This window comes from Apium graveolens, chromosome 3 (genome assembly GCF_009905375.1).
Source record: "Apium graveolens cultivar Ventura chromosome 3, ASM990537v1, whole genome shotgun sequence".
Lineage (NCBI taxonomy): Eukaryota > Viridiplantae > Streptophyta > Magnoliopsida > Apiales > Apiaceae > Apium > Apium graveolens.
In genome coordinates, this window is record NC_133649.1 from 110,028,918 (window position 1) to 110,044,717 (window position 15,800).

At 31.9% G+C, this 15,800-nt stretch overlaps 2 protein-coding genes across 2 annotated transcripts; both read right to left on the bottom strand.

Annotated features, from left to right (window-relative positions):
* Window positions 1–9,412: 9,412 nt before the first annotated feature.
* On the bottom strand, window positions 9,413–11,016 carry LOC141714522 (protein FAR1-RELATED SEQUENCE 5-like). The gene is made up of 2 exons (XM_074518037.1): window positions 10,103–11,016; window positions 9,413–9,452 (listed from the first exon to the last, which is right to left on the bottom strand). The coding sequence occupies exons 1-2, from the start codon at window positions 11,014–11,016 to the stop codon at window positions 9,413–9,415; spliced, it is 954 nt and encodes a 317-aa protein (XP_074374138.1).
* Window positions 11,017–11,127: 111 nt separating this feature from the next.
* On the bottom strand, window positions 11,128–12,258 carry LOC141714523 (protein FAR1-RELATED SEQUENCE 5-like). Its single transcript, XM_074518038.1, has one exon. It carries the CDS (start codon window positions 12,256–12,258, stop codon window positions 11,128–11,130), a length of 1,131 nt encoding a protein of 376 aa, XP_074374139.1.
* Between the last annotated feature and the right edge of the window lie 3,542 nt (window positions 12,259–15,800).

Sequence of the window (15,800 nt, forward strand, 5' to 3'; positions counted from 1 at the left end):
TTATGCAAAATTACAAGGCATCTAATATATACAATTATCCAAAGCTATTTTACATATCAATCTAGTAGTCAACATGACTTAGAATATCCTACAACTTCTAGTTCTCTAAGGCATTACAGTATACAGGATTGTGCTACCAAAACTTATTTAAACATAAGCTACTCTTTCAATGGATGGTAGAATACATTATCCGTTGAAACCTAAAATTACACTTAATCAAATTGACTAAGGTGTTTTTGTAGCATATCATTAAGTCTACAACATATTCCTAACAGTAATAAATCTTCGTAAGCGATTCGCGGGGTAAATCCTTTTCTTATAAGTCCTTATGCTTTGAAACCTTGTTCTTGGGTTTTAATTTGTAGAATTCTAGATTCGTGATTGTAATACGATTCTTGTATTCCTTAATGGTTTGTAAGATAAAGTCATTTTTACAAAGTTCATTTTCTTCAAAAACTAATGGCTTTTACGTACACTTATTTGGTACGTATAATCACAATATCTATTCGGAATATAAATCTTCCATGCATAACATAGTGTCGGCTAAAAAGTTTTCCCCGATCGTCAGGATTACTATTAATTCATCATTTTTAAGAAGTCCTAAAAATTTGGGTTATTACAGTGATCTTTGGAGACAACAACAAAGGATGCACAATGAGATATGACAGTTTAATTTATGGGAATATTATCATTCAAGATTTAGCAATGGGTGCAGGTCTTGAAGTAAATCTTCTAAGGATCAGTTAATTTACGGATAAGGGTTTCAAGGTTATTTTTGACAAAGAAGATTTCTCAATTACAAGCAAGAAGAATGTTGATGTTGTTTTAAAAGGATTAAGAAAAGGAAGCCTGTTTGTTGCAGACATGAATTCAGCACATAAGGCCAATATATTTTGCTTCTCCACCAAAGCATCCAATGAATAAAGCAAACTCCAAACTAAATGAATTATGTAAAGATAAAGGCATCACTGAAGAGTCCTCTGCCCCATGAACACCTCAACAAAATGGTGTGGTTGAAAGAAAGAACAAAACTTTAGTGGAAGCTACAGGGACAATGTTGTAGGATGTCAAGTTGCCAACCAGTTTTTGGGAGGAAGCTATTAACATAGCATGCTATACATAGAATTGATATTTGGTAAACAAAAACATTGGCAAGTCACCCTACTCTATCATTTCTAAGAGGAAGCTTATAGTTAAGCATCTTCATGTGTTTGGAAGCGAGTACTTTACGTTAAAATACAACTCTGGTATGTTGGCAAATTTGAATCCAATGTATTTGAAGCTGTTTTTATTGGATATTCATTGGAAAGGACTACTGACATAGTCTGTGTGCTAGAGCAAAAGAAGATAATGGAGAGCACATATATGACATTCGATGATGACAAGTATCTTGGATCGGAATGCATCCGTAAATTAACTGTTCCTTAGAAGATTTACTTCAAGACCTGCAACCATTGCTACATCTTGAATGACAATATTCCCACGAATTAAACTGCCATATCTCATTATGCATCCTTTGTTGTTGTCTCCAAAGATCACTGTAATAACCCAAATTTTTAGGAATTCTTCAAAATGATGAATTAATAATAATCCTACCGATCGGGGAAAACTTTTTAGCCGACACTATGTTATGCATAGAAGATTTAGTTTCCGAATAGATATTGAGATTATACGTACCAAATAAGTGTACGTAAAAGCCCTTAGTTTTCGAAGAAAGAAACTTTGTAAAACGACCTTATCTTACGAACCATCAAAGAATACGAGAATCGCATTACAATCACAAATCCGGAATTCTATAAATTAAAACCCAAGCACAAGGTTTCAAAGCATAAAAGACTTATAAGAAAAGGATTTACCCCGCGAATCGCTTATGAAGATTTATTACTGTTAGGAATATGTTGTAGACTTGATGATATGCTATAAAAACACATTAGTAGATTTGATTAAGTGTAATTGTAGCTTTCAACGGATAAGTTTTGGTAGCACATTCATGTATATTGTAATGCCTTAGAGAATTACAAGTTGTAGGATATTCTAAGTCATGTTGACTACTAGATTGATATGCAAAATAGGTTGGAAAATTGTATATATTAGATGCCTTTTAATCTTGCATAAGTGAAATAGAGTTAACTGCTATGAAGATACTCTCAACGGATGTCCCACAAGGTTTCAACGAATGATCAACTAGAGTTTCAACGGATGATTAACCCAACTCCCAACAGATGATCCAACAAAGTCTCAACGAATGATCCAACAGAGTTTCAACGGATGATCAAATTTAAAAAGAAGTCGATCGTAACTTGATAGTCACATGGGTTGTTTGTATGCAAATGGAATGTGGCAGCCTATTAACAGGTTTTAGAGAACAAAGAAGCATTAACACTTTCATGCTAACTTGAAGAAATATAAAGATGCTGGATGGAGAAATGGAGCAGCATATATTAACTAAGACACTATTGTCTTATTAGTTTGTATTTTTATCATGTAACTTGGTGATATATAAAAACCAAGAGTTGCAAGTTGAAAATGATTTAAAAAAAGCAAGAGCTGAGAAATAGAAAAATCTATATCTGTTAAGAGTTTATCTTTTCTAAGTGTATCATACTTGTAAGCAGCTGTGTGCATTTTTGCAACACAGAGTTCTAATCAATTTATATATATATATATATATTTGTGGTGGGTACGTTCAATCCAACAGAAAGTTTTTAATCCTTGTGTTTAACTACTTTATGTTTGAATACATCTATATTTTCATTCTGTACTTTTGCAGATTCAAACACTGTAATATTTGGGACATAGCGTGTAATTATTATTATCAATCAATGATTATTGTATGATTTTTATGTGAATTTTTGGTGAATTATTTAATGATTGATAATAATATTTAGATATTTATATGTGATAGGATATGAGTATGTTAATTTTATTATGTCCAGAATAAAATGTAGATAATTATGATATTTTTCTGGTAATTTTTGGATTGTAATATGATTTTAAAATGATTTATGAATTTATGAATTTATTAATTATTTTCTGAATAATTATAAAACTATTTTATAAAGCCGAAAATCGTCCAACTTCAACCGTTTTTACATTTTTACAATCCAAAACTCTTCCGAAAACTCCTTTCTAACCTATTCTGGTAATTCCGCACATTTTCCGTCTTTTGACTTTTTTAATCCGGATTACTGTTTGACCCGTGCGCGGCCTGGAATTTTTTTTGATATGATAATCGTTTTGATAAATCAACAAAACCCGTATTCTCAAAAGACGGGATATTATTACATTATTATCATAAATGAATTCAGAAATTCCATACTAAATGAATTCTGTAAAGATAAAGGCATCACTGAAGAGTTCTCTGCCCCATGAACACCTCAACAATATGGTGTGGTTGAAAGAACGAACAAAACTTTAGTTAAAACTACAAGGACAATGTTTTAGGATGTCAAGTTGCCAACCAGTTTTTGGGAGGAAGCTATTAACATAGCATGTTATACTCAGAATTGATATTTGGTAAACAAAAACATTGGCAAGTCACCCTACTCAATCATTTCTAAGAGGAAGCCTACAGTTAAGCATCTTCATGTGTTTGGAACCGAGTACTTTATGTTAAAAGACAACTCTGGTATGTTGGCAAATTTGAATCCAATGTATTTGAAGCTATTTTTCTTGGATATTCATTGGAAAGGACTACTTACATAGTCTGTGTGTTAGAGCAAAAGAAGATAATGGAGAGCACATATGTGACATTCGATGATGACAAGTATCTTGGATCGGAATGCCTTGATGACAATGAAGCTGAAGCTTTGAAGTCTAATAATCTCAACCTTGACAGTGATTTTCAAGATCAAATTGAAAATAAAGCAGATAATAGAGAAGAAAAGGAAATTAGTGAACCAGTGAATTCTACAAATGAGAATTTATCTCAAGATAGAAGCTCACCTGAATTTGATAGCACAAACTCAAGGGGAAAAAGGGATGATGATTCTGTAAGTCATGTAAACAATGAAGAAAGTGAGGACACCTCTAGTCATCAAAATCATCATACCATAAAATGGGATAGGAGTCATATAAGAGACACTATCATTGGTGACCCTAATGCTGGTGTGACGACTAGAAGTGCCACTGCAAATGAATACCTACATGCATGTTTTCTGTCTCAAATTGAGTCTAAGAAAATTGAAGAAACTCTAGTTGATCCTGACTGGATAACTACTATGCAAGAAGAGCTAAATCAATTTGAAAGATGTTACCCATTAGAGTAATTGTAAGGGGGTTGAATAAAATTACTAAACAAAATGATGTATTACGGAAGTAAAGTAAGAAAAGATGAATCTAATAACAGTTTATATTGATCTTTTATGAACTATTACACAACTCTCTTAAGAACAATATTCTTAAGAGCTGCTAGGTTATGCGAATACTCGAGTTCCACGCTGCACACCTAAAGTGTTAGCCTATTCCGTGTTTATATATTATACAGCAACAATCAATATCAATCAATTACAATATATGTTATAGTATAACTCTTCTACTTTCTATACATATCTTAATCAACTACGGTCCTATGAATAAGCATTTTCTGATTTATCTCGCATCCTTAACTTGTCATTCAAGTCATTCTCAACGGATAAGCTGATTAACTGATATATGTTGTAGCTTTGACGGATATTCATTTGTAAGTATCAACGGATGACTGAATATATTATCAATGGATGATAATAAAGATTCCAACGGATAATCATATCCTAATGGTTGATCATATCCTGATTGTTAGACATGTCTTGATTCCCGACTTAGCCAATTCTCAATAAAAGAAACAAATTTTGGGTATTGGTTCTTGTACCAAGAAACAAAAACATTATTAGAATTAAGTGGGTGTACAGGGATAAAATGGATGAAATGGTGTTGTTACCAGAAACAAAGTAAGACTTGTTGCTAAAGGCTACTCATAAGAAGAAGGAATTGAATGAATACTTCTTATTTCTTCAAGTCTAGCAACTGGAGCAAAAGTTTCATTCAATTCCTTCTTCATGTGAGTAGCCTTTAGCATCAAGTCTTGCTTTATTTCTGGTAACAACACCATTTCATCCATTTTGTTCTTGTACACCCACTTAGTTCTAATGATGTTTTTGTTTCTTGGTACAAGAACCAATTCCCAAAATTTGTTTCTTTTATTGAGAATTGCTTAAGTCGGGAATCAGGACCTGTCTAACAATCAGGATATGATCAACCGTCAGGATATGATCTATCAACTGGTATCACTCAATCAAGCCCAGAATCAACGAATTTAAAAGTCCCAAATTTCGATTGAAATTATTCAAGAACATAAACCCTAATTTTAATTTTCCAATATCAAACATCATTTACTACATGTTATTGAACTCCAAATTACTCATATAATATACCAAAATGACCAGGGTAAAATTATCTACGTGATTCTAGCATCAAATCTCAACAACATCACGAACAAAAATTCCAAATTTAATCTTTAATTAATTCAAAATAAAATAATTAAATAATAAAATTACCTCGATTTCTGCACCAAAATAGTTGATTAATTCAGAAAGGTTTTTCAAGAGCTTCGATTTGATATATTGCATGCTTGAATCGGAGTTCGATAAAGCCTTCATTTTTTCGTTTGATTATGAAGAACGCAACGTTTAACTAGGGTTTTCTCTGTATTTTACTATTTTTACTCTCTGATTATGATTATACGAATAAAATGAAATAAAAAAAGGGCTATTTATATTTACGGAATATTGGTACGTGTTGGATCATTTTGGATCGATAAATTAGTTGTTTAGCCGCTAATTAACTGCAAAAACGATCCGATTTGATACCCGTAGTGGATAATTATTCAAATCGGGCTTCTTATAAAACACTTTATATGATAATAATGTAATAATAACCCGTCTTTTGAGAATACGGGTTTTGTTCATTTTTCAGAACGATTATCCTATCGAAAATTTTGCGTCGGGCCGCGCACGGGTAAAACCCTAATTCGGATTAAAAAAGTCAAAAAACAGAAAATGTCCGGAATTACCAGATTAGGTTAGGAAGAAGTTTTCGGAAGAGTTTTGGGGTTGTAAAAATGTAAAAACAGTTGAAGTTGGACGATTCCCGGCTTTATAAAATAGTTTTGTAATTATTCAGAAAATAATTAATAAATACATAAATCATTTTAAAATCGTATAACAATCCAAAAATTACCAGAAAAATATCACAATTATCTACATTTTATTCTGGACATAATAAAATTAACATACTCATATCCTATCACATATACATATCTAAATATTATTATCAATCATCTGATAATTCACCAAAAATTCACATAATAATCACACAATAATCATTTATTAATAAAAATAATTACACGCTATGTCTCGAATATTACAGTGTTTGAATAAGCAAAATTACAGAATGAAAATATAGATGTATTCAATCACAAAGTAATTAAACACAAGGATTAAAAACTTTCTGGTAGAATGAACGTACTCACCACAGATATATATATATATATATATATTTATATATATATATGGGTCCCTATCCACAACCATAGTTGGATAGGGACCACCTACAACCAACAAATCAGGATTGAAGTAAAAAACGAATGGCTAGGATCCGCTATTACCGCAATGTTTCATTGCGAGGCCGCAATGAAACATTGCGGGAGTGGCCCACATACTCTATTCCCTATTTTACCCTTTTTCTATGTTAATTCATTTATCAATGTTTTTTTAACTTCATAAATATTAATTTAATAAGATATTATTCTTAATATTTTTGATTAAAAATTGTATATTTAAAAAATATTATAAAATATTTTATAATAATATTAAATATTATATTTAATATTTAATATTTAATATTCAATATTTTAAAAGTATTAAAACATTAAAATTAAATTAATATATTTAAATATTTAATAATATATATTAAAATAATAAAAGAAAATATTTTGAAATTTATATATTTTAATTATTCAATATTTTTAGTAATAAATTAAAATATTTGAATATTTGAAAATATTAATAATATTAAATATTAATAAAAATGAATATACCACCGCAATGTTACATTGCGGCATCCGCAATGATTCATTGCGGTAGTCGTTTTCCTTTTCCCAGAAAGAACCTAAAACTCAAAAACACACATATACAAACGATTTGAGGCGATTTTAAACGATTGAGACGATTTCAATCAGCGACATTGAGGTGGTTTGAGACGATTTCAATCACAATCACTCCATTGATCTTCTTGTCCATCGGTATATAAACGATTTATAGCTATACACACACTTATACACACGATTACACCAACACACACACGATTATACAATGAGTTTGAGTTTGAGTGCGATTATACACACGATTACACCAACACTTCATCTGCTTTTATTTTGAACGCACTGGATTTTGTGCGATTTTGTTCGACACCTATCAGATGTTCGACAAATTGTCTTAGAGAACTCAACTGGTCTCTTACCTCATTTGAACCCCAACATTGTTTTAATTTATCATACTAGTAGTTATCCTTTGCTTGCTAAAGATATTTGTGATGCTATTAATTTCTAATTATTAGTTTCAATCCTATCTCCTTGATAATTAGTTCTGCGCTTGCAATGCAGTAACTTTCTGTTCACTTGTGTAATCTTCTGTTTCTGATGCTTCGTTGTCACTTGATGTTGAAGTATAAAAGCTACATATAAAATTTACTATCTTTTAAGTATATAATTTAGTCTAAACATTATGTTTTGGTAGCAAGTTGAAACTGTCCCATTATTATCTAAAAAGTAAACATAAGAAAGCAGAGTTCATAAACAATACTTGTGGCCATCACTTTGTAGTTTGTAGTAGCAAGTTGAAGATAACAACAAAAAGTGGCCCTTTTATGTTGATATATATTGTTATCCACTATACTTTACTCCACTTTCATATACGTCTTCATCAATGAACCACAAAGTTTTATGAAGTTGCAGAATTAACCAATCCAATGTCATGTATAGAGCCAATAGCCCACACTATATTTGCATTGCATGTATCTTCTTTAAAATTGGTTTAAATTGTCCATATCAAAACCTATTAATCTTGATAGCCCGTCCAATCCAGTGAGTGGGCTAAGATTTCCCATTTTAACCATAGCTCTCATTGGTTCTTGTTTGGTGTTAATCTCAACAAAATAAGAGTGCTAAACATTGATCCTCTTAGGGGCGACAAAGACACAACAGGGAACATCGCTCACCCCTTCCTGTATTACATTATGGTAACTATATCATTCTTTAATTCCCTACCAGTAGTTTTAAATAGATTAATAATGAAATAATGACTTGTTAGGTTCATTTCCCGTGAAATATCATTTTTTAATTCCCTACCAGTAGTTTTAAATAGATTAATAATTAAATAATGACTTGTTAGGTTCATTTCCCGTGAAATATCATTCTTTAATTCCCTACCAGTAGTTTTAAATAGATTAATAATGAAATAATGACTTGTTAGGTTCATTTCCCGTTATTTGCAGGAAAAGTTGATCCCACATATGCTCAATTATTTGCATCCATCTCGATTTCCATTGAAATATACCCGGGTTCATGGTCTTGATGCTCGACCCAAGCAAGATGGTGGCAATGATTGTGGTGTATATGTATCCAAGTACATGGACGCTATGCTCAACGGGATCTCTTTGCCATCAGCTGTGTGGAACCCTAAAGTTGATGTACAGACTTTTCGCTATCAGATGCCGCACGAGTTATCAAAAGGGGTTGTTAGACACATTTCTGAGTGGGGCATTCGACAAAGAGAGGCGGGACACTAGTTTGTTATTTGATTAGTGACTTGTAGTTACTTTAGTTAGTTGTACATATTTTGCTCGGTTGTATTTTATTTAGATTAATTGTATTTATTTTGGTTGGTTAGATGTATTTATTTTAGTTGATTTGTTTGTAGTTGGCATATCAAGGCCATTTTTTTTAAGTTTAGTTTGGTTTGGTTTGGTTTGTTTATAGTTGGCATGTCAAGGCCATTCATTTTTAAGTTTAGTTTGGTTTGGTTTGTTTATAGTTGGCATGTCAAGGCCATTCATTTTTAAGTTTAGTTTGGTTTGATTTGAAATTTTACAGGTTTTTGGTTGACTTAAAAATAAATAGGTCATGCCGATTTTTTTATTTTACAGGTAAAGTTTAACTTAAAAATAAAGAGGTCATGCCGAATTTGTTATTATGTACTTTGAAATATTAATGAATTTTAATTAAATATTTTCAATATTGTTAATGTTAGTACTTGTTGCCATTATTAATAATCCCAAAAAAAGAAGTGACTCCAAAAAATTTTTTGAAAAAAAAGTTATTTTTGAAGATTTTTTTTTCCAAAATTGGGCAGAAAGTTTTCTGTAAAACAGAAAAGTATTATATAAAAAATAAATCATTTGCAAGTGCAGTGACCAATCTGCAAAATTCGGCAAAGCCCAGTTTAAGCCCGCAATATTTCATTGCGGATGCCGCAATGTTTCATTGCGGGGGTAATCTGGGTTTTACATAATTTTGTAGATTGGTCATTGCACTTGCAAATGATTTATTTTTTATATAATACTTTTTCTATTTTACAGAAAACTTTCTGCCTAATTTTGAAAAAAAAAAATCCTCAAAAATAACTTTTTTTCAAATTTTATTTTGGAGTCACTTATTTTTTTGGGATTATTAATAATGGCAACAAGTACTAACATTAACAACATTGAAAATATTTAATTAAAATTTATTAATATTTCAAAGTACATGATAAGAAATTACAATAATTTTTTTCCTTTTTTTCCTAATAATCTCGAGGGACAATTTCTTCTATCATGGCCTTCTTCCCTCGCCCCACAAAAACTGCACTTTCGAAATTGTTTATTTGAACTTGACGTCTCGATACCACTTTTGAATCTACCCGCTTTTGAACGTCCTTTTGTTTGTGACCTTGGGGGATCTAATAACGGATCATCTTCTTCATCATCACTTTCATAGTCCTCATTTATTTTTTTCTCTCTCTCTTCTCCCGAAAAAGACTTAATCATATACTCCTTTTCTCTCTTGATCACGCTCATCAAGTAATTGTACCGCGGAACAGAGCAACTACCAACAACGGACAAACCTTGGAAAGCTTTACACAATCCACTATATCTTGCCATTTGAGATTCTACAACATTACCAAGCATCCGAGGGGTACACGGTAGAGGTCCCGCAACTTTGTTTCTGTTTATTGTCCACCTCATTATTACATGATCTGGCGGTATCATCGTCTTTTGTTTCTTGTTAAGGTAACGGATCATGTGTCTACAAATCATCCCGGAATGTTCAAATTTTTTACATGTACAAGAATAACCCCCGTCGATGGAAATCTTCAAGAAAAAATTCCTTCTATTAATCTCCGGCAAGGTGGACTTTTCTACCAAATACATCTTTAAAAGATAATCTCCACAACCTTTCATGCTTTTCATAACAAAAGATTGACTTTTTTGAAGCTCTTTTTGAAATCGCTTAAACCTCTCTTTTGTGTATATCTTGGAGGCATTTATCTCCATTGACGAGTTAGAGAATAGTCTCTTTTCCTTGTACTCGGTGTCAAAATCGGTTTGAACCTCCCGTAAATATTGTGAGTCCAAAGCTTTTTGTGAATTGTCAATGAATTCTTTCAAACCGGTCGATGCTTTCACATACTCATCAAAAAAAGAATTCATAGACTCGCTCCTTGAGGTGGTAGTCATACCGGCGGCAAAATGTTGTTTCGTGAAAGCAAAAACCCATTGCCGTCTAATTGCATACATATCATTTAGCCAATTGTGATTTTCAAGATCATATTTCTCTTTCAAGTCCTCCCACCTACCTTCAAATTCCGTTGGTGACAATGACTTGTAGATACATGCATTAAAATCCTTCTTGAACTCCGAGTATTGAGTATACAAAGTAGATAGTTTCTCGGGAAACTTTCTACTAATATGCCACGTACAATATGTATGGTTGGTGTTAGGCATAACCTCGGAAATGGTATTACTTAAAGCGATGTCTTGATCCGTAATAATGGTAATAGGTGGCTTGTTATCGACCACTTCCAACCAAGTCTTCAAAACCCATCTATAAGTAGTCTATTTCTCGTCCCTTATAAGTGCAAATCCAAACAAAATATTTTGGTAGTGGTGATTCACTCCCGTAATTGGAATAAAAGGCATGTCATACCTATTAGTCCGATATGTCGAGTCGAAAGTCACCACATCTCCAAAATTCTTGTACGCGTTAAGCGAACGAGGATCAACCCACACCAAACCCCTAACCCGATTCTCCTCATCCACATCCACTCGGTAGAAAAAATTTCCATCACTTTGTTTTTGCAAGTCTCGTAACAAAACCAATCCACACTCCGCATCACCGGAATCAAAAACCCATCTTCGAATGTCACGTATTACATTTCGTACGTCTTGAGTGGAAAAACCAATTTTTTCAATACCACCACATGTCTCACTAAGTAAATTCATCACTTTCGGGGTCTCGATACCCGATTTGTTGAATAACTCAATCAAAGATCGGGTAAACGGATCTATGTTGCGTGATCTTTGCATGAAATTTACCTTATCCGATGTAACCATAGCATGATTGTGCTCTAGGTTGACCTTGGTTACTTCCCATTTGTTTGAGCTTACTTTGTGAGCAACACATATACGAGCACGACAACAAGTTCGAGGAATAACATCTCGAGGTTGTTTCCCTTTATCCCTATCTTCAACTTCCAAGGGTTTTGGGCCCAATCTTCCACCCTTTCGACATATATATAAACGTGACGATATACCACCATTTCTTGAATGCTTATGACTAATTCGAATAATTATCTCGAACCCTATACTTCGACCATAACCTCGATAAAAACTTTCCGCTTCATCCCACGAATCAAACATCATACCAACACAAGGAACTACATCATTCATATTTCCAATAAAATTTTTATCATTAATTTTATCATCATCATCGCCATTAAAAGAATCATTACTATCATCGAAATCACCGTGAACATCGTGATTCTTCCAACCGAAACCAACATCATCATCACTATGCGTTTTTCGCTTCCCCGGATCATTAACTTTATCTTCAATACTATCAACATCTATTACTTCATCATCATTAAAGATTTTACGATAAACCCTCTTTTTTGTGTGGGGGGTAACATAATTAAAATCGTTATGATCACTAGATGAACTTGAATAATCAAATAAATAAGAAGCCATGGATATTGAATACTAACCTTTTTTTTTCAGAAGAATAAATTTGAGCAGAATGTTAAGAAGCAGTAAAAATAGCAATGTTTCAAAAATACAGACATTTTAAGGTAGGTGTGTGCATTAAATGCACGGCCGCAATGTTTCATTGCGATGGCCGCAATGAAACATTGCGGCACCGTACAAACCCCCAAGCCAACAACTGTAAATATTTGTAGTTTAAAAAAAACTTTACAACGTACCCCAGCAATGTTTCATTGCGGGGGAAAGTGTCCACCGCAATGAAACATTGCGGTTGGGATATTTATTTTTTTTATTTTCTTTAAAATTAGAAAATTAATCAAAAATAATTTATAAAAAATAATTTCTAGACTTATTATATTTCATTTAATATGTTAAATGTTATTTTGAAAATATAAATGTTTATAAGAGTAACTTAATTATAATATGCAACTATTTTACATAGTTTTGTGAAAATTTTGCATAATAGTTATGTCAAATGATATTTCTTGACGTGTAAGTTGTAAAATACAAATTTTGACGATCCAACTATATGGATGTTAAAATATAATGATTATAATAATTAAGAAAAATTATTTCTTAAATAAAATACGGTATTTATATATAGTTTCTTACCAAGAAATGTTTAACATTTTAGGGGCTAAGTTATTTTATATTTTTTATAGATAACGAAAATTCGATAAATTTTCATTTTTTTAGTTTTTCACATTTTCAAATTTTAGTATTATATTTGTTTATTAAAATTTAAAATTGATAAAATAAACTGGACAAGTACAAGAAAAATAAAACATTAAATAATTTATTTCATTCAAATATAAATGGAGTTCATTCAAATATTTTTTTTAAAACAAATACATAATAACATTTTATGTCGACGAGAATAATCAAACTTTAACGGTGTTGGAAGAACCGCCTTTATCACCCTTATCGTCGTCTTTCTTTTTCTTCGACTTTTCCGCCTTCGCTTTAGCTTCATTTTTTTTTCTTGCGCTCAAGCGCCATTTGAATACGGCGGAGAGCTATTTCCATGTCTTCTTCTCCTTCGGGCCCGTCGTAAGCCACACCATCTATAATTACCTTATTATTGTCAAAATCGTAGTAGAAAACCATTTTTCGGAAATTAGAGAAGATAATGTTGAAGAGAAAATGTAGAATGAAAACAGAGAAGAGAATGTTGAAAAAAATGAGATGAGGCAGGACTATTTATAGGTGAAAATCTGAATTTTAAAATTCACAAAATTAAATTTTGCACAAAAAAATTTTGCTGAAAAAATTTCATTTGACTGTTGAAATTGCCGTAATGAAGCATTGCGGCGTGTCCAAACTGCTGCATTGTTTCATTGCGGTGTGTCGGTCAAGCTCCTGCTCTGTTGACCAGTCAATTCAACTGTCGCATTGTTTCATTGCGGTGTGTCGGTCAAGCTTCTGCTCTATTGACCAGTCAATTCTTATTAATATTGGCACAAAAATAAGTTTTGCACAAAAAATAAGTTTGACTGTTGATAAATTTTTTAAACTAAAATAACTCAATTCACTAAAAAGTATAAAATTAATAATATTATTTTTTAAACTAAAATTATTCATACGATAATTTAAAGAAAAAGTACATAAAAAATTAAATTGATAAATTTATTATTAAAATTGATAATATTTTAAAATATTACTACTACTTATATTTAATGTTAACATATTTTAAAAAATTAATTACTGTTGAACATTAATATTATTTTTATACTTATATAAATAAGCTAAATATTAGAATAAGCTAAAAAGAGGGGCAGTTTGGACATTAAAAACTGGGAGCCTTACCCAACAATGAAACATTGCGGAGTGCGCAATGTTTCCTGTGCATGGAAACATCCCGCAATGATTCATTGCGGAAGTAAGACCCGCATTGAAACATTGCTTCCCCCCGCAATGTTTCATTGCTGTGCGTTGGCTGGCTGTCCCCCTCAACCCACGTTGGCTCCTGATTATTTCCCTATATATATATATATATATACAAATTGATGAGAACTCTATGATGCAAAAATGCACACAGTTGCTTACAAGTATGATACAATTAGAACGGATAAATTCTTAACAGATACAAATTTTTCTATTTCTCAGCTCTTGCATTTTTTAAATCATTTTCAACTTGCCACTCTTGGTTTATATATCACCAAGTTACATGATAAAAGGAAAAACGAATAAGATAAAAATGTCTTAGTCTAATTACATGTTGCTCCATTTCTCCATCCAACATCTTTATATTTCTTCAAGTTAGCATGGAAGTGTTAATGCTTCTTTGTTATCTAAAACATGTTAATAGGCTGCCACATTCCATTTGCATACAATCAAACCTTATGACTGTCAAGTTATGATCGATTGCTTTTTGAATTTGATCATCCGTTGAAACTTTGTTGGGTCATTCATTGAGACTTTGTTGGATCATCCGTTGAGATTTTGGTTGATCATCTGTTGAAACTCTAGTTGATCATTTTTTGAAACCTTGTGGAACATACGTTGAGAGTGTCTTCATAGCAGTTAACTATATTTCACTTATGAAAGATTACAAGGCATCTAATATATATAATTAGCCAACCTATTTTGTATATCAATCTAGTTGTCAACATGACTTAGAATATCCTACAACTTCTAGTTCTCTAAGGCATTACGTTATACAGGAATGTGCTACCAAAACTTACTTAAATATAAGCTACTCTTTCAATGGATGATAGAGTATATTATATGTTGAAAGCTACAATTACACTTAATCAAATCTACTAAGGTGTTTTTGTAGCATATCATCAAGTCTACAACATATTCCTAATAGTAATAAATTTTCGTAAGCGATTCACGGGGTAAATCCTTTTCTTATAAGTACTTTATGCTTTGAAACCTTGTGCTTGGGTTTTAATTTGTAGAATTCTAGATTCGTGATTGTAATGCGATTCTCGTATTCCTTGATGGTTTGTAAAATAAAGTCATTTTCACAAAGTTTGTTTTCTTCGAAAAGTAATGGCTTTTACGTACATTTATTTGGTACGTATAATCACAATATCTATTCAGAAACTAAATCTTCCATGCATAACATAGTGTCGGTTAAAAAGTTTTCCCCGATCGTCAGGATTACTATTAATTCATCGTTTTAAAGAAATCCAAAAAATTTGGGTTAATACAGTGATCTTTGGAGACAACAACAATGGATGCACAATGAGATATGGAATTTTAAGTTTTGGGAAAATTCTCATTCAAGATGTGGCAATGGTTGCAGGTCTTGAAGTAAATCTTCTAAGGATCAGTTAATTTACGGATAAGGGTTTCAAGGTTATTTTTGACAAAGAAGATTGTTCAATCACAAGTAAGAAGAATGTTGAAGTTGCTTTAAAAGGATTAAGAAAAGGAAGCCTGTTTGTTGCAGACATGAATTCAACAAATAAGGCCAATATATGTTGCTTCTCCACTAAAGCATCCAATGAACAAAGCAAACTCTAGCACAAGTGTAACGACTGGGAACTTTACGTTTATATTATATCATGATTATAATA